The sequence below is a fragment of the Boleophthalmus pectinirostris genome, unplaced genomic scaffold (assembly GCF_026225935.1).
Source record: "Boleophthalmus pectinirostris isolate CB_2022bp ecotype Guang Dong unplaced genomic scaffold, ASM2622593v1 HiC_scaffold_3, whole genome shotgun sequence".
In the NCBI taxonomy this organism is placed as follows: Eukaryota; Metazoa; Chordata; class Actinopteri; order Gobiiformes; family Gobiidae; genus Boleophthalmus; species Boleophthalmus pectinirostris.
In genome coordinates this window covers 33,474,563-33,492,402 of record NW_026571299.1, presented here as the reverse complement: position 1 = coordinate 33,492,402, position 17,840 = coordinate 33,474,563, and the positions used below count along the sequence as shown (strand labels likewise).

Here is a 17,840-nt window from a genome sequence, read left to right as displayed (position 1 = left end):
ATACTGTGGCTTTAAAGGTGCTCTATGTAACAATTCTAGTGGAGGGTCTGTCACCTGCTTGCCTCCATGAAAATATTATTGCTTTGTTTAGAGTGTTCCACAGTACAGATTAAACCTATCTATCATAAGGGTAACAAGCAGGTTACAGCACTATATTACAATTCAGATCTGTGGAGAGTCGCCCCTATTCACAGAAGGAATTATTGTGTTTTTGAGTAATAGAAACACTTGTAATGAATAAATGCTAGATGGCTATGTTTAATGTCATACCGTGGAACATTCCAAAACAACGTTTCCATGGAGACAAGAGATTATGGACCCTCTATAATAGGCATGTCCAGACTATGGCTCCCAGGTGAATAAGCCCAAATGACCTTGCATCAATAAAAAATGTACTTTTTACTGCACATTATTTTGAAAATCTACCAGGCCAGGATAAAGCTAATATTTAATATTTAGTGTGTGGTTTTAAGGATCTTAGCATGAATAAAGACTGATGGCTCATTCTAACGTGTTAAACATGCACACATTTCAATTATTCACTGTACTGAGCACCAGTCTACAGCCCTCAATAAAAGCCCTCTGGTTCATCTGTGTTTAGATATGTGGATAGGTTTGGACACCTTTGCTCTATGAATTAAAACCAAAATTGCCTGGATTGTCACTAATATCTGATAGCAGTATCAGTATTGGTGCATTCCTACTATAATCTGTGGTGATTCACAAAAAATGCAGTGTTTTTATATTTCACTTGTAAAATTTAATTTATTGTGAAAGATAATGCACATTTTACAGTGAATATTTTCTAATAGTATAATAAATTATTTCTTTACAACAGTTGACATAACAGTTGTCACACCCTTTTATACATTTTAATTTAAAAATTTTACTTCAACATATTGTAGTATGGGCAATCTATTCATATGTCTAAATGTATGTAGGAATTCTGTCAAATTATTTTAAGATTTCAGATGCACATGTGTACTATAGATACTGTATTTTTTCTTTAATAGCCTGGTCTTGAGATTAACGCACCTTGAGTGTGCTTAAACAGAATCATATTGTTCAGTTAGTTCATTTCTTTAATGAAACTGGTAAGCGTCAACAAAAACACATTGTGACAGATTGTTGTATATGAGTGTTACTATTTTGAGCCGAGGCGTTCCACTGTTTACACTGTTAGCTCCGGAGACAGAGGTATGCTAATGGCCTCTCACCTGAACATATGGACTGTGTTTGTGCCCACTGCCACTGAACAGGTGATGTCATGGAGATAGTGAGTGGATCTGGAACACAACACATCTTGTTCTTACAGTCTTTAGGCAGAATCACTAAATCAATGAATCAGTCACCAAAGTCTTCTTGTCTAACTTGTCCTTCACCTTCACCTTCACCTTGTTTCCAGGTTGTGGCACTTTTGTGAATATGGTGGTGGCTGATTATGACATCAAAATATAAATAATGTATAACAAGTAAAAAAGGTGCAGAATAATCAATCTGGGTCTGGGAGGGTCCAACACCTGCTTGTCTCCACGGAGTTGTTATTGCTTTTACCGGTACGTCAGAGTATGGCATTTAACTTTTATTTCTATCTCCATGAAAACAAGCAGACAATGTCACCGAGCCAAGTTACAACCCAGTCCACAGCCAGAATACATTATTTTTTGAGATATATGAAAAATCTTTATTCAAGACATATAAATGTAATGCCATACTCTGGAAGCAAAGCAATAAGATGTCTGTAGACAAGCAGATGGTGAACCCTCCACTAGAACATTTTGACTTGACGTTGGCTTTTTCCAGTTCAGATGATATTATATTTTGTTTTGTAATCACTATGGCAACTGTGCAAAATGTTCATTATTCACTGAAATGATGTAGGTCATATTCTACATCTGTCAGTGCCGATGTGTACAGAACAAGAGGTCAAATGGTGCCATTATTCCAACTACACACACCTAATCCCCCAAACTGATGCTGTGGTCTACTTAGCACAAAGTATCTGTATATTATGTTAAATAATTCAGGACAATCTGCTCTATAAGTGGCTTATTCCAGGAAAAGCCCTGTTGTTCTTTACACTCACAGTGTTAGCAGTGTCCCGTCTCTTTGATTTGAGTGGAGTGATCTCATTAAACAACATGCACCCAATTGCAGGCAGAAGGTACATTTACCATTATCCACTGAATAGCAAAGCACACTTCACTGGGAGTTGCAGATCATTTTCAAAAGAGAGAGGGGCTGTTTGATGTGGGATCAATATGGACGTACAAATGTGTGTGATTGTCTTGGCAGAATAAAGGAGACCCTTCACCTTCATTAGCAATGTTCCCTGTGTGGACAGCTCAAAATTCATTAGAGGCACACTTTGTGACAGCTTCATGGAAAGGCTGTACTGCCTTTGAAACTGGTAGTACCATGATTTACATACAATGCATTTTTATCATGTACTTTACTTCAATCTCATAGCTGGTCTGGCAGTTCAGTTTATATATGAAATACAAAGTGAACCAGTGATAAAACTGCAAATGTACAAAATTTGTTTCCAATTGATAATATGAAATATACATGTATCAAAAGTGATGCTCAGGTGGGATTGCATTTGTTCGTGAACTTACCATAGTTGAGTGTTCAAACATTTCTTCTACTATTGCTTAGGCTACTGTTGTGTCATTACTAGTATGTGTAGACCTCTATAAGTGCTACATGTGACATGTGTGAGACAGTGTAATTGTAAAGAAAATGCTCATAAATGTACATGATGGTAATCTTCTGTAAACATATTTAACAGGTATTAGTGCAGCCCATTGAGCTGTTACGAAATGGTATTTTCTTCTTATATAACCATGTGCACTGGACCAGTCACAATATCTGAAAAGACACAACAGACACTGGATATTGTCACAATGAAGGAAAATACTGTACATCCATAAATATGTAATTCTGTACTTTAAAAAAAGGTAAAAAGGTTGTAGAATTGGTATAATAACATCCATCAAACATTTATTCTCTTCAGTTTTAATGGTGACATGACAGACCAGAATAGTTTGCTTAAATCATGGAGCTAACCATTAAAACACAAGGAAATCTATGAAAGTTGCGTATGTACAGTGTAGCCTATTCAAGTTCAATACGGCTCTAATGTCCAGGCTGGAAGGAAGGACACCTTTGTCCTGAGGGATTTTACTACCTCAATCAAACTGTCCTGACACAAGACTGCCTGGCCTTCTTCTGATCCTGACCAGGGGATTAATACATTTATTAGATATTTTTTGTGTCCCAGATCGACTACATTGTCATCTGATGAGTCTATGTGAACTCCTCGGGTATCTGCCCCGGTATCCTAAACCCGCATTGTCCGGTCTGGTCCAGTGTGCTGCGGGGGCTGGAGGCGGTGAAGCTCTCTCTAGTGTCCATGGTGCAACTCGTCCGGTGCAGAAACTGGAGGAAGTTCTCGTGCCCTGACCCCTCGTGACTGGACACCAAATCTGTGGGGAGTCCTGCATAACATCGCCTCAGTTTGCACAGCTCCTCTCTGATCTGTCTGTTCAGGAGTCCATAGAAAAAAGGATTCATGGCAAAGGAGGTATATGCCAACCAGGTGACAGCTTTATCCAAGTCACCTGGGATTTTAGATGTTGTGCTGACACTGGCATGGAAGTGGAAGGCAAAATAAGGGAGCCAGCATATAAGAAATTGTCCCACTATGAGCACAAGAGTAAGAGCTGCTTTCCCTCCTCCAAAAGGCCGCTCCCTCACAATTCTTAGAGGAGCAGTGCGTGTTGTGATTATGGTGGTCTGGCTGTTGATTGAGTCAGATCTTTGCTTGCTTTGTGTCCAGGAAGGCAGAGGTCCATGATGGCGGGCAGCGACTCTTGCCACTTTATAAACACTACAATAGACTGAGAAAATGACCAGCGCTGGTACGAGAAAACACACGACACAGAATAGCACAGAGAAGACTTGTCTTTGGTTACTTCGCTCCCAGTGTAGTACGCAGTAAGCTGGATGAATAGTGTTGAGATCACTGGAGGAGTGCCAGCCGAAAACAGTGGACAACCCAAGAGCCAGTGAAGCTAGCCACTCCATCACCATGACAACAAAGGTGAGGCGGAGCGTCATTTTCACTTCGTAGCGCATGGGGTGCACGATGTAGTAGTACCTCTCCACACTGATGACGGTGATGGTGAAGATGGAGGCAGCAATGAGGGTTGCGTTAACAAAGATGTACAACTGAAAGAAAAATACAATGTTGTAAAAAAAACCACAATGTCTAAATTTCAGAATCAAAATCAGAATAGTTTTATTGCCATTGTCAGTGAGCTAAATTCACAAACTAGGAATGTGCTTGTATTGCATTTGTTATGCTTCACAAGCTTCATAAGCCTTTCAAAACACAGAAGAAGTCATTTTTTATTTACTGTCCACACTCTACACTGCTGTACTGGGTTAGACTGATGCTTGGCTGCCAGTCTGTGCTATCCCCTCCTCTGACCACCACAAATCACTCACACACTACGTTCACAAGTTATGTTCACGTCACCTTTTTTTTTTGTAATCCATAAAGTAATTTTTCTGTACAATCCACCTCATTTTGATTATTTCAAACCGAATACATTTTATGAACTTTCACCCTGTAATAACAGTGTCCTTTTAAGACTGTATTACTCAAAATTGCATTTTTATTCAAATGCTACAGTGAAGAGACTGGACTTCCCAGATAGTTCTACTGTTTTAAACAGAAAGTTAATGGACCTGTTTTGGATGACAATAATTACCTGACACTCCAAAATTGTGAAGAGCACCCCAGCGAAGTACGGAGAGCTGACCAGGATCTCCAGAGGGATCAACACCACGGCACACAACAGGTCTACTGCACAGAGATGACTCACAAACGCAAACTTCCTGAGGTGAGGAGCTTTGACGACTGCCACCAGGACTGCAGTATTTGCCACAAGCGCAAGCACATTCAGAATCACCATGAAAAATAAACCAATCAGGTCCTTGAAGGAGGTTTGGGAGGTGTTAGTGGTGCTGTGTTGCTTGCTGGGGAGTGAAGGTAGAGGCACCAATACTACGATACTGTCATTGTAGTCAGGACTCACAAATGACCTGTTCTCCTCCATCGCTCATGACTGTAGATCGTACAAATGTACTCCTGCTGTCTCCATTGGGTTTGAAAGTGTGGGTCTGTAGAGCTTCTCTGTGTAAAAATAAATAAATAAATAAATAAAATAAGCTAAGAGAATCTTTATTTGTCCAACAATAGAGAAATTTCAATGTGGCAACTCAAAGTTCAAGAACAGCAATACAATAGAAATATGGAATGAAAAATAAATAACTATTAAAAGTATAGACTTAAGTAAAACTAAACAATTTCATATTCTGATAATATTCTTCTTATTCTTATAATAGTAATAGTAGTAATAGGTTGCTATTGGATCCTTCTGTAGTTAGACAAATTGTATTGATCCACAAGGAAAATTGTTTGGACACTGAGCTCACACATCACAATTATAGGAACAAACAGTAAAAATATAAATGGTAATAATACATTCAAAATAAGCAAACATAGCAAAAGGGCACTGTCAAATAAGGCATAATTATATAAATGTATATTATTATTTCCAATTAACAATATTTATAGATAACCTGACCCATGAGTTTATACACTTGTACTTTTGAGACACACACTTTTTTCCTTTTAGTTGAATCATACTTAGACTTATTGAACTATTTTCACTTGGTGTAAAATCTCTTATTTAGGAATAATTCCTGTCCACTGTGTTCTCTGTGCACCCCATGGCTCCATTTGTTTCCTTTGACATGGAAGATACTGAGTGGGCTTGTGTAAGGCCAGCTGCATAAGGCTTCTGATTAGTATGTGTTCACTGTCACTGCTGTGTGCTATAAGAATAAAGAAGACTCCTCCACCAACAGCTATGGCCTTATAATCACTGAATGTTATAAAAGTACACTGAATCAGCTAAAAAAAATGCATTTGGAACAAATTCAGCAGAAATAATCATGGGAAAAAAAAGTGTAAATAAAATGGCACAGAATCTCAATTGTTTAAAGATGTACTATGATATTAAAATAATGTATGTCCATAGAGACAAGCAGGTGAAGGCACTTGGCCAACTTACAGGTCAGATCGGTAGAGAAGCAACCCTGCTTAGTAAAGATGCATGGGTAATTCTGATCAATAAAAACAAGCATCAAAATTGAATCAAGCACAAATATGCAATTTTAAGGCCAAGTATATTTTGATTAGTTAAAATAAATGTGGCATTTGTGAATTTGGCAACATCTGGCCAAAACTGGTCAATGGACTTGTTCACCACCAAAAAAATAAACATGGGTGCACTCTATTGTTAAAAAAAAAAAAAATGTTGGAGAGGCCGGTTTCCGTCTGGTGTCCTAAATCCATGTGCTCTGTTGCTGCCAATGAGTAAATGATGGAGAGCCATAATCTCCTGCTGGAACGCCCCTGACATGTTTATTTAACCCCACGGGAAACAGCTACATGTGCATCTATATTATGTAAGGATTTTATGGGTTTGAGATCATCTCATACCCCAGCATAATAATATTTAATACAGATGGAGGTCAGCTCTAATTAATGTTGATAAAATTCAGACTTTTTTGTAAGATGTTTTAGATGTAGTTACTGATACAAATGATCAGGTTCAACATTTGTGAATTTATCTTTAAAATACCATGTTATCAAAAGGGAAAACTGACTCTTAACCCCATCTGTGAGTGTGACAGTTATTATAAAACAATTTCCAGTCAAAATCTAGTATAAATAATAACAACAAGGTCTAAATTCCTGGTCATGGTTGGTTTAAACATCAGAATAACTGTCCATATATACAGCATTTACATTTTTAAAAAGTGATAAACAATATTTGCAACATATAGACTTTTACAGTATAACCATGAATGAAAATACCTGATAGGTATAAAAATATACATTCAATAAAACTAAAAAAAGATAAGCAAAAGTTCTACCTGTTTCAGAATGGCTCTTCTCTGCAATTTTCCAGTATAAAAATCCAATAGCTTTTTTATGATAAGAATAAGATCAAAATTTTAAACACAAACCCATAATAATAATAATAATAATAATAATAATAATTATTATTATTATTATAAAAATCCTATCCAGATTCCTGTAAAAGACAAACTTTTTTTTTTTTCCCCAAGGATGGTGTCCCCTTGGAGCTGTCTTGATATCGGGGGGATGCGCTGAGGTCCACAGAGTGCACTGTCCACAGCAAAGGGGGTGGGTTTAGGATGACCAGAGGTGGAGCTAACTCTGATCTGAACTGTCCTGTCTCCCTCCACAATCAGATTTTTTTTTTATATTATATAATATATATTTAATGAATGAAAATTAAATACATATAGACATTTATGTGTATTCAAAGTTTAATATGAAACAAAAAGCCAAGACATATTGTTGCCAACAACAGCTAGAACATGATGTTTATGAAGAAAAATAAAGTCAAAACTGACAGGGACGTAGTGAAGCTCAGTGCCGACCTCTAGTGGATAACCAAAAATAGACCAGATGCATCTGTAGTACACAACATTGCACAAAAAACAAACTTTGCTTTTTGACTTTTATTGAACCATATGTAACAAAATACATCCGCACAGTGAGAGGTGTCGATTAACAAGAGATTATTGTAGCATTACATAGAAACGTTCAAAATATGCATGTAATATCACAGTATCACTTTGTAATGCACAAGTTGGACACACGTCTGCATCCTTTATATTTTCAGTCTATTACACTCTAAGGCCTCTATATGACTATTGCTATGCACTGTATACAGTCACCAAGACAAAAGTCACAAACCTGATAGAGACATTTACGAGCTTGAAGAAGTAAACCGTATTAAGAACACTTAGTTCAACTACATTTCAAGATGCTGTTAAACAGCTTTGTTTGGTCACAAGTTAATGCACACAGTGGACGAGACAGGTGCCAAATACTTCTGCTTTAGAGGTCGAGAAAAACAGTAAATTAAGAGTAATGTGGTGTTACATGTGCTGAACAATACTATAACAGTTGTACATAAGTGAACCAAGGCAAAAGTCTTCATTTGAACAAAACATTACTGCTGTAAATCACCTCCATTGTCGTCAGGGTCAGGCAGCAGTGGAAAAAAGGCGGGTTCAATTTTAGGCTCTGATTTTCTTAATATTTCTGGACAATACACAGGAGGTATTTTGTTTTCAGATTTGCCTAACCCATGCCTTTTTTTGAACAGTTTGTCCTCATTATTCAACTTCGTCCTGATGGCCGTTTTAATAAGACCATGGTCAACACCAAACTTACTTGAAATGTGTTCTGAAGAGAAAACAATGAAAAAGTATTAAACTAAAGTACCAGAATGGCATTAAAGTATGAATTGAAAATGCTTACCAATAATATTTCTCAGGATGTCTGGTGGTAGTTGTGGTTTTTGGGAGTCGTCTGATCCACTGAGAGTGCCCCTGCGTCCCTGCAGGGAGTGTGTGGCTAAAGTGTCTCTATCAAAAAGCATCATCAGCAGTGCTCCCGTGTACTTTTTATAGTCCTCAATCTCTGCTATTCTCTCATACAGATTCCTGGGCACTCTAATATTTTCCGCCAGATATAAATAATTCTCATCATCCTGCAAAAATAAATAAACAAATTAAGCAATATATTGTGAACTTTACAAAAATTATTACATTTTGTGATTCTTAAAGATGGGGTACCTGAATTTCAAACCATGAAAGTAGGAACTATTTAAATCTATCTAACTTGTTCCTAGCTCTCACAGACCCTTTGGCACATTAGTATATTCACATGCATGAATTTTTGTCCACTAGTAGTGCTTTAGAATAGCTTTTTCAGATGGAAACATGAAGCAGGGTGGGCTACCCTTAAACAGCAAATCAGTTCTCATCCCAAATTGTCATAAAATAACTCACATGGCTCTTTCTTATAAATTTGTAACAGATAAATTGTTTTCTAATTAGATAAAGACAGCATATAGAGGTCTGATTTTTGTTGTTCTGCTTTTACAATACTTTCTAGGGGGAAAAAACAATTTACTTATTTAGGAGAAAAAAAGTTTGGTACATTCACTTTATTACTAGGCCCATTTGTAATCTGAACTTCTTAAATCTTGTAATATTCTTTGAGCCCTCACCTCTGGGAGATTCTGCATCGTTGGCGGCACTGGATTGACAGGAGGTATACTGTGCACTTCGGGGGCGATGTTTTGCGGCACTCTGATGTCTGTGTCGGGCTCTGACATGTACGACATGGACTCGTCCGCAGCGCTCGACTGTGTGACCGGAGGCTCATTTGTCTGAAGAACGTGGTCTAAAGTCACTCTCAGCTCATGGGCCGTGTGCCGCATCTGCATCATCAGGGTGTTCATCTCTGGAGAACGAAAATTATAATTATGTTCATAAAATTCATATAAATCATGTTCATGTTCATAAAAATATTTAAAGCTTTGCCTGGAATGTTCCACAGTATGACATTAAACTTATTTATCTTACATTTATTTCACTACAGGCCTACTCTCCACCATAAAATTTATATTTGCATCTTTAAAACACATGTATGTAAAGGCAGAATAAAATAATTGAGCTTCAATAATGGGTTAGTCTACTTAGAACCCATAAGGAAATGGAATGTCAAGTTTATTTTGCATTTCCTATTCAAATACTCACTGACAGCAAATATTACTTGAAATGAAGTACTTCTATTAGATGTTTCAATTTAAAGTAAAATGTACCTTTGAGCTCCCTTAGCTCTCTCTCTGCCAGAATCCTACACCTGCGCTCGTACTTGAGCTGTGCTTGGAGCTGCTCTATTTTCATGAGCAGGCTGATGGTGTCTGTTCTGAGGCCAGTGCTGGTAATGTTGTCTTCATCAAACACGTGTTCATTCTGCTGTCACAGGAAGTCAAGAATGAATTACCTCAGTGTAGGGATTTTAAAACTGTTATATGAGCTTACTATAATTTCTCACCTCATTGTTAACATAAGGGGAGTAGGAGCCCTCCTCTGTCAGTCTGTACCTGTTCTCATCTGGATCACAGCCATACTCCTGGCCGTCTGTACCGATCTTTATCATCTTCACTGGGGGAGATGTGGAGGGGGCCCCCGCATCTCTCTTGGGTGGCATTAGGTCTGAGAAAAATACATGTCAGCTCACAAGTGTACCAAGAAAGACTAAACTATTTACAGAATGAACACATCCAGATGTTTTTAACTGGAAAAAGCACAGCTAGAAGTTAGTTTCCACCGGTTTCCACGTCGCATCCCCACCCCCGTCTGCCCGACCCCTCCTACTCGTCTCCACAATGCCCCTGCCGCCTCTGAGGTACACTCCTGTCTGGATGGGATAAAATCACGTGTATTCCTGCGTGTGGAACATCTGTGAAGGACCTCACCTGTCCGTTTGCCTCGACCTCCTGAATTAACGGCAGTGCCAGTCTCTGAGGACAAAGACTGCGCAGTAAATGGAAATACTGCGTAGTAGAGGAAGTAGTACTACTACTGCAGTACTACAGTGGATGGGTCCCGTTTAGTAAAGGCTTATTTGTGAAACGTGCGCTGTGACATTATGTATAAATATGTTGGAAATGCTGTTGCTGTATTTATCAAGAGCATCACACAACTTGCACTTTCACATGTAGACGAGTATTGAATTTTAAAATGTTTACAATTGGGTGCGGAACAAAATTGCTCAAAATTTCTTCCCCGAGGGAAGTATTTTGCTACAGTACAATTTCCTGCTCGACCAAAATAATAATCCATCCAATGACATTGCTCGATTTTCACAAGAGGTGGGACTTCTGGACGTGTGACCAATGAGCATTCAGATCAGTACACTTGTACTTCCTAGTTTGGTTGGCGTGTGCGTGCACCCATGTGCTCTAAATGTTGATAGTGAGAGCTAGCAAGGGATCTAATTTACTCTGAGCTGACGCCAAGACGTCTGCGCCATGGCGTCGTCATTTTTTATTAAGGGAAAAGAAAACCCCAAGTTGGCTAAAAAGAGCAAAAACACAGCGTCAAAACGAAAGGTAAGAGAGCTGTTAGTCGAGACTGCTAACCCACCCGAGAAATCATCTGAGCCAGTAGTGCTCTGTTGTATTTACGATCACAAACCACTTATTTCTGTTGCAGAATGAGGGAGACACTGGTGGTAAAGCTAATGCTAAAATTAAGAAACCCAATAAACACAACGAGGAAATCTCCAGCGACTCAGAAACGGAAAGGTTGGTCTCAAGTAGCCACATAACTAGCTAACTGCTTTAAAATTGTATCTCTATATAATACATGCATTTTTCATAGTGCTGCTGTACCTAAGAAGAAACAGGCTAGAGAAGAGTATGAATACGATGAAACACCCCAAGAAAAGAAGCTTAGATTGGCTAAAAAATACCTTGAACAACTGAGAGAGGAAGGTGAATAGTTGTATTGTCATTACCATGTAGTGTTAAACATTAATGTCCAGTACTAACGTTTAATGTCATTTCAGAAGAGAAAAAGGCAGATGATGAGTCCTTTGAGACAGATTTGATAGCAGGAAGGCTTCAAGAAGAAGTTGTAAGTATATATAATGTATTATATATATATATATATATTATATATATATATAAATATAATATATATATATATATATATATATATATATAATATATATAATATATATATATATATATAAATAACTGATATATAAATAACTGATATAATTGTGAAACTACAGCTTGAACAGAAAGGAAAACTCCAACGACTTATTGCTAAAGATGTAAGCATATTAACATTGCAGTTCACATTTGAAGATGTCTTATTCATCTAATGTAATTGTGTATTCTCCTTTTTGTAGTTATTGCCTCCGGATTCCTCAGAAATCCGCGTTTTAAGGGGTCACAAACTTCCTGTCACCTGTTTGGTCATTTCCTCTGATGAAAAATACATCTTTTCTGCCTCCAAAGACTGCTCAATTATTAAATGTATGTATGCTTCTAATGTAGCAAGTTTACGTATTAAGTGCATGTGTAAAAATTTGTCATGACTACGGATATCCAAGTCTCACATTATGATATCGTCACGGTATGAACTTGACCGTACGATATTTATTGCAATATTGTGGGAAAGCTCATGATATGGTGGGGAGGCTCATGATTATGGTTGTAACAATATCCAAATCTCTCGGTACAATATTTATGCAATGTTTTCACAATATTCATCTCATATTATGATATTAATTGTGATATTTTGTGGAGGCTAACAAAACTGTTAATATGTTCCTTTTTTTTCTTAAAATGCCTTGACAAGATTTAATCCAAAGAACTAAGATTTAAAAGTGCTTAAAACTGTTATTTCTTCAAGTAGTCTATGTTGAAATGGAGCAAAGGATCATGGTCTATGTAGTTCCCTCTGTTTTTTTTAGCTACTGCTGCACCATAACTCTTCATTTAAGCAAAGAGACTTGTAATTCAATATATTGTGATGGTCCATGATATTATTGTGAGAACTTTGACTATCCGATTTGATGATATTTTGGTTATTGTTACATCCCTAGTCATGACGAAACTGGAATGAATATAAAAGAACTGTATGTACCTTAGCTCTTGCAGTTTTAAAAAGATACTGCAATCACAGCTGAACCTGGGTTGCCAGTGCCTGAACGTGCATATAGAGGATGCATATATATTATATATTTTTTCATCAGTGCCTAAATGTTAACAGTATCTAAGTGCATGTAGACTTTGTTTATGGCATCTATATTGTGGTAAATACAATTCCATTGAGTGTAGATTAGCAATCCATGAGCGAATAAGTAAATTCAAACCATGTGATAACTTGTTTATAATGGTGATTGTACATTTTAGGGGATGTTTCAAGTGGAAGGCGTCTACACACAATTAAAGGTGTAAGAAAAGGCTCAGGAGATCAGCAGGTTGGGCACTCTGCCTGTATCCTGTGTATGACCATATCATCAGATGGAAAGTATTTGGTGAGCAGCAGTCCTCTGAAGAAAATTTTAATTGCTGATTGAAGGACTTATAGTTTAACAATTTTTATTATTATTTTGCAGGCTACTGGAGATATGAATAAACTAATCATGATTTGGGAAGCTGACACATGTAAACATCTCTTCAAGTTTACAGGACATAAAGGTCCAGTCTCTGTAAGTTAACCCTAAACTTGCGTCTTTCAACACTGGTTGTTAAATAATTAATGTTTTATATTATAACTATAAAAATGAAATGATTATGTCAATTAGGACTATTGTTAAGATCCAGACATTTGTTTTGTTGGATTAATTTCAAGATCTGGAACAGTTTACCAACTACACATTTACTGAATATAGTAAATTGTTGACTATTTGTCAAGATATTGATCATTGTTTGAGTCTGCAGTTGGAAATCATATTGCTTGTTAAAACTGAAATATATTTTTATTTGCAGTCTATATCTTTACCATTGCAAGAGAGTTGCATTTGCAAATATTACAGAGTATTACATTTGTATATAATATCCCTTTTCTAGTTCTAGATAAATTTGTTCGGTTATTTCCTAGGGGCTTTCGTTCAGAAGAGGATCTCACGATTTGTACAGTGCGTCCCATGATCGATCTGTAAAAGTCTGGAACGTGGATGAAAATGCCTATGTTGAAACGCTGTCAGTAACTGATGAAATTACAAGTTTTGTGTAAAATTTGTGTCATTTCTAAACCCGTTCTCATTTTAGATTTGGACATCAGGACTCCATCATGGGGCTGGACAGCTTGAGTCGTGAGCGCTGTGTGACCGCCGGGGGCCGGGATGGCACTGTCCGAGTGTGGAAGATCACAGAGGAGTCACAGCTCGTGTTTCATGGACATAAGTGAGTGCCCACTTTTCTGTCTGCTGCTGGTGTAAATATAGTTATAATACGAGGCAATGGTGGAAAGCTTCAAGTACCCACATTTTAGGCTAATCAAAGATGTGCATCCAGAAAGGTGCTATATACAATTACATTACTATTGTTCAATAAGTAGAAATGTGATGAAGAATTCACTTTGTACTGAATCTATCTTTTCTATTTTGTTTTTTTCCCCTAGTGGTTCCATTGATTGTGTCCAACTCATAAATGAGGAGCACATGATAACAGGAGCTGACGATGGGTAGGTTAACAGTAACCTTTTGATTTGGCCTTCAAAATATTAAATCATGTAATACTCATTATTGGATGTAATGTATTGTACTTAAGTTACAGATTAAGTAAAAATAAAGTATACAGCATTTTAAAATCTTGTATAGTATAATATGTCTATTCTTTATGGCATTCTATTATTTGTGGTGTATGCACAAGTAGCTGATGGCAACCATCTGTCAGTCTGCCCCAGGGCAGGTCAGCTGTGGCTGTATTAGCAGCTTACCACTACTGAGTGTGAAGTGAATGAAGAATTCACTGCAAAGTGCTTTGGGTGTCTTGAAAGTTGCTATATAAATCCAATGATTCATTTATGTTGTCAATGATAATGTGATGCAAAACCTTGGTCACAAGGCTGTTAAAAAATTAAACTCTCTTTTCACTGAATTTATTTGGTTTGTTTTGAGACATACAGTTACTATGTTGCTATTCATTCATATTTCCCTCCTTCTCATACTGATCAATTGCAGCTCTGTGTGTCTCTGGAGTGTGAACAAGAAGAAGCCTGTTGCCACAGTGAAGCAAGCCCATGGTTGTCATGGTGACCCTGGTCTTGAGCGCCCCCTCTGGATAACATCTGTAGCTGCACTGCAAAACTCTGATACTGTTGCCTCAGGTGCCTGCAGCTGTGAGAATCCTGTATACCAGCTCTTTAAAGTGGAACTAAACACTAAATTTACTTGTTTGCTATTAAATTGTGTTTTAATAGCATTTTCCCCTATTCCTTGTCATTGTTGCCAATTTTAGTGCAAACTAAAGTACATTTTCAACTTTCTGGTTAAAACAAAACAAAACTGTGTTTAACTCCCACTTTAATGAACCTATTCACACTTGACTGTCAGTGTCAGGAAGGTAACTGTGTGTCTTTGCTGCAGGTTCTCACAACTCTGAGGTACAGATCTGGAAGTGTGGTCACAACTACAGAAGCATAGAGCTGCTGTTCAACATTCCTGTGGTAAACCTCACATGAGCTCTTTTTCACTGACTTAACAGATAACAAATTAGTGGTGTCAGGATACCAATCTTTTTATGCTTTTTCTTTTTATATTCTTTCAACACAAATTCATAGTAGTTATACTGTATTTCCGTATAGTTTTGTAATAGTTCTGATGTAGATCAAGACTTTTTCTAAAACAATTCATGAAAGGTCCAATTTTATTTATGACATTTCTTTTCCCTATTGATATTGCTCGAATTAGTATATATTTTTAATACTAGTTTTAGTATCATAAAGTTCTTAGTATGAGTACTATCTATCCATGGGTTTCAGAGTGATGAATAATTAGGTCTGTTGCTATAGCAAAATAAAATATTATTTCTTCTCTTCTCTTGTGAGAAGTGCTCAGAATAGTATTTAAAACTGGAAGGGGAAATCAATGAATAAAAAAAATAGGCATGAAATGGTGTCTACCTCTTGCTAGTATGATTCTTTTGATTTTTACCCATCCATACAGTTTAAACTGGAAAGTGTATATGGCTATGTGTGCAACATGATGCAAAAGGAATTTCATTTACTGAAAACATTTTCAAGGTTCAGGGTATCGTCTTTATTATCCCCAAGGGGGCAATTTGGTGCAGCTGCTACAATACAATTTATTACATATTTGCCTGTGGCCAGTACGCCGATACTGGAGTGTGGAAGGGAAAGAATAGGTTGTGTATTGATTTTAAGATTTAAGAGAAGCAATTTGCACTACTCCTACTTTCTATACATGCCTTAACTGGTATGTTGTACTGAACAGCTAATTACAATATGTACAACTGTGCAATAAGGTGATTATGTAAATCAAGGCCCAAAACTATAGTAATATTTAAAATTAATGAATGTATGTGTTTCTTCAACATACATTCAATACTGCTTTTTTTTATACATTCATGCTTGTTTAAGGATATAGTTTTCTTGATACAAAATTTACACCTTATTTTTTTTACATCAAAAAGCAGTGTTTGATGCTCTAAACGCTGTAATTTTGTTGTTTTTCTATGACAGTGATCAAAATCTTCAAGCATTTGAATCATTATTTGTATCATTGCAAGGATCTATTATAATCTGAAAATGTTGATGATTTGGTCATTAACCCATGTTTCTCATCTCTTCCTCAGCCTGGTTTTGTGAACAGCCTGAAGTTCTCTAGCTCGGGTCAGTTCCTTGTGGCAGGAGTGGGACAGGAGCACAGGTATCTCTATTCTTGTGTTTCCATGGTAACTGGACACAGATTAACCTGAAGTTTTGCTGTGTTCAACCTGCACTCAGTAAAGTCTCCACTAGATGGCAGTGTAAATCTATGCATCTGCTTTAAAGTTGAAGCTGACCTTTTTGTAGTTTTTAAAGTTCTATTTCCTCCAGTGGCTTATAATGTGGTTTGAATAATTTGATTATAATAAACAAATGAGCTGTGAATTGAACTTTTTGAACCTCACTCCCCTCTTAAAGATGCACTAAGTCAGTTTTCAAGTGAAGAGTATGTCCCCTGTTTGTAACCAATGGCATTGTCATTGTTGTCTAGATTGGTGTGCAGTATGTCATTAAACTCATCTGTCATACATTTATTTAATTACAGGTGTTATTTTTGCTCAAAATACATTGAAAAAAGCATGCTGCTGTGTCGTGCATGGGCTCCTCTCCAGATACCTCATTTGTAATCTAGCCTTGTTGCATCACCTGTTTGTCTCCATGGAGATGGCTACATTTAATGCCATACTGCGAAACCTTCCAGACAAAACAATAGCCTCTCCATGGAGACAACACAGTTACACAGTTCACCTTCAATAATTGTAAATGTTTGTTTAATCCACACAGAGACTACATTTCAAGAGGGAAATTTACATTTTTGATTGGGAGATGTCATATTTCTATTAATATTTATAATGAGTATTAATAAAGGTGTGTAAAGTTTGTAACTAAATGTACTGTGTTTTGCAGATTGGGCAGATGGTGGAGACTAAAAGAAACTAAGAATGGGATTTATATTATTCCACTGAAGAGGAAACAGCCCATTGCAGAGGATGCCAATGAGACTGAGGCGTGATGTGTTGTTTTTATAGATTTATAATTCATATGTTTTGTAAATTTATCAATTAAAAGATAAAATAAGGAACATGCTGTGGTGTTTTGATTTCAGATGTATTTTAAGTTTACCAGAGTGGTCCTATAGTTAGTTGGATCCTATTTCATCTTTAATCAAGTCATTTTGATCTACAATTTAATTTTAATATGACACAAGTGTGTTGACAGATGTAACCTTTTATATAATTTATTGAATTCTCTTCAGTTATAGACTGAGACTATTCAGACAATCCCCTTGTGTGATCTTCTTTTACATAATCTTATAAGGTCCCCATATTATAAGATCTTCAGTTTCTGCTACATAATAGATTGGCTGTTTAATTTCCCTGGAGAATAGATGTCCACTTGAGTCTGACACAAAATATGCATCACTAATTCTTACTGACAGTTTACAGCTGTCTGAAACCAGGTTTTAAGAGGTCAATATGCTGATCTATTCAACAAACTGCCTGAGCAATTTGAGTATGAGCACCTTTTGAATAGCAATACATCGGTCTTCAGTCAGCTCCTTTCACGTTTTGCTAGATTATTCTCTTCGGTGTTTTTATTCATGTAACAATATAATCATA

General features: G+C 36.9%; 3 protein-coding genes across 5 annotated transcripts; 1 reads left to right on the top strand and 2 right to left on the bottom strand.

Moving 5' to 3' along the window:
* Positions 1 to 3,309: 3,309 nt before the first annotated feature.
* On the bottom strand, positions 3,310 to 5,126 carry LOC110168750 (probable G-protein coupled receptor). Its single transcript, XM_020934238.2, has 2 exons — positions 4,779 to 5,126; positions 3,310 to 4,233 (listed from the first exon to the last, which is right to left on the bottom strand). Exons 1-2 carry the CDS (start codon positions 5,124 to 5,126, stop codon positions 3,310 to 3,312), a joined length of 1,272 nt encoding a protein of 423 aa, XP_020789897.2.
* Positions 5,127 to 7,614: 2,488 nt separating this feature from the next.
* LOC110168664 (uncharacterized) lies at positions 7,615 to 10,600 on the bottom strand. Of its 2 annotated transcripts, none has more exons than XM_020934140.2 (6): positions 10,449 to 10,600; positions 10,025 to 10,185; positions 9,789 to 9,945; positions 9,192 to 9,427; positions 8,438 to 8,669; positions 7,615 to 8,362 (listed from the first exon to the last, which is right to left on the bottom strand). In XM_020934140.2, exons 2-6 carry the CDS (start codon positions 10,178 to 10,180, stop codon positions 8,127 to 8,129), a joined length of 1,017 nt encoding a protein of 338 aa, XP_020789799.1. In that variant the 5' UTR covers positions 10,181 to 10,185; positions 10,449 to 10,600; the 3' UTR covers positions 7,615 to 8,126. The 2 variants fall into 2 exon arrangements, with proteins under 2 accessions (XP_020789799.1, XP_020789800.1); XM_020934141.2 differs by having other exon boundaries at positions 9,789 to 9,942.
* Positions 10,601 to 10,736: 136 nt separating this feature from the next.
* Positions 10,737 to 17,302, top strand: rrp9 (ribosomal RNA processing 9, U3 small nucleolar RNA binding protein). Of its 2 annotated transcripts, none has more exons than XM_020934237.2 (15): positions 10,737 to 11,084; positions 11,188 to 11,279; positions 11,356 to 11,468; positions 11,543 to 11,610; positions 11,771 to 11,812; positions 11,891 to 12,017; positions 12,900 to 13,024; positions 13,106 to 13,198; positions 13,591 to 13,691; positions 13,761 to 13,895; positions 14,113 to 14,175; positions 14,675 to 14,820; positions 15,080 to 15,159; positions 16,308 to 16,381; positions 17,128 to 17,302. In XM_020934237.2, exons 1-15 carry the CDS (start codon positions 11,004 to 11,006, stop codon positions 17,231 to 17,233), a joined length of 1,446 nt encoding a protein of 481 aa, XP_020789896.1. In that variant the 5' UTR covers positions 10,737 to 11,003; the 3' UTR covers positions 17,234 to 17,302. The 2 variants fall into 2 exon arrangements, with proteins under 2 accessions (XP_020789896.1, XP_055016820.1); XM_055160845.1 differs by having other exon boundaries at positions 14,675 to 14,832.
* The last annotated feature ends 538 nt before the right edge of the window (positions 17,303 to 17,840 follow it).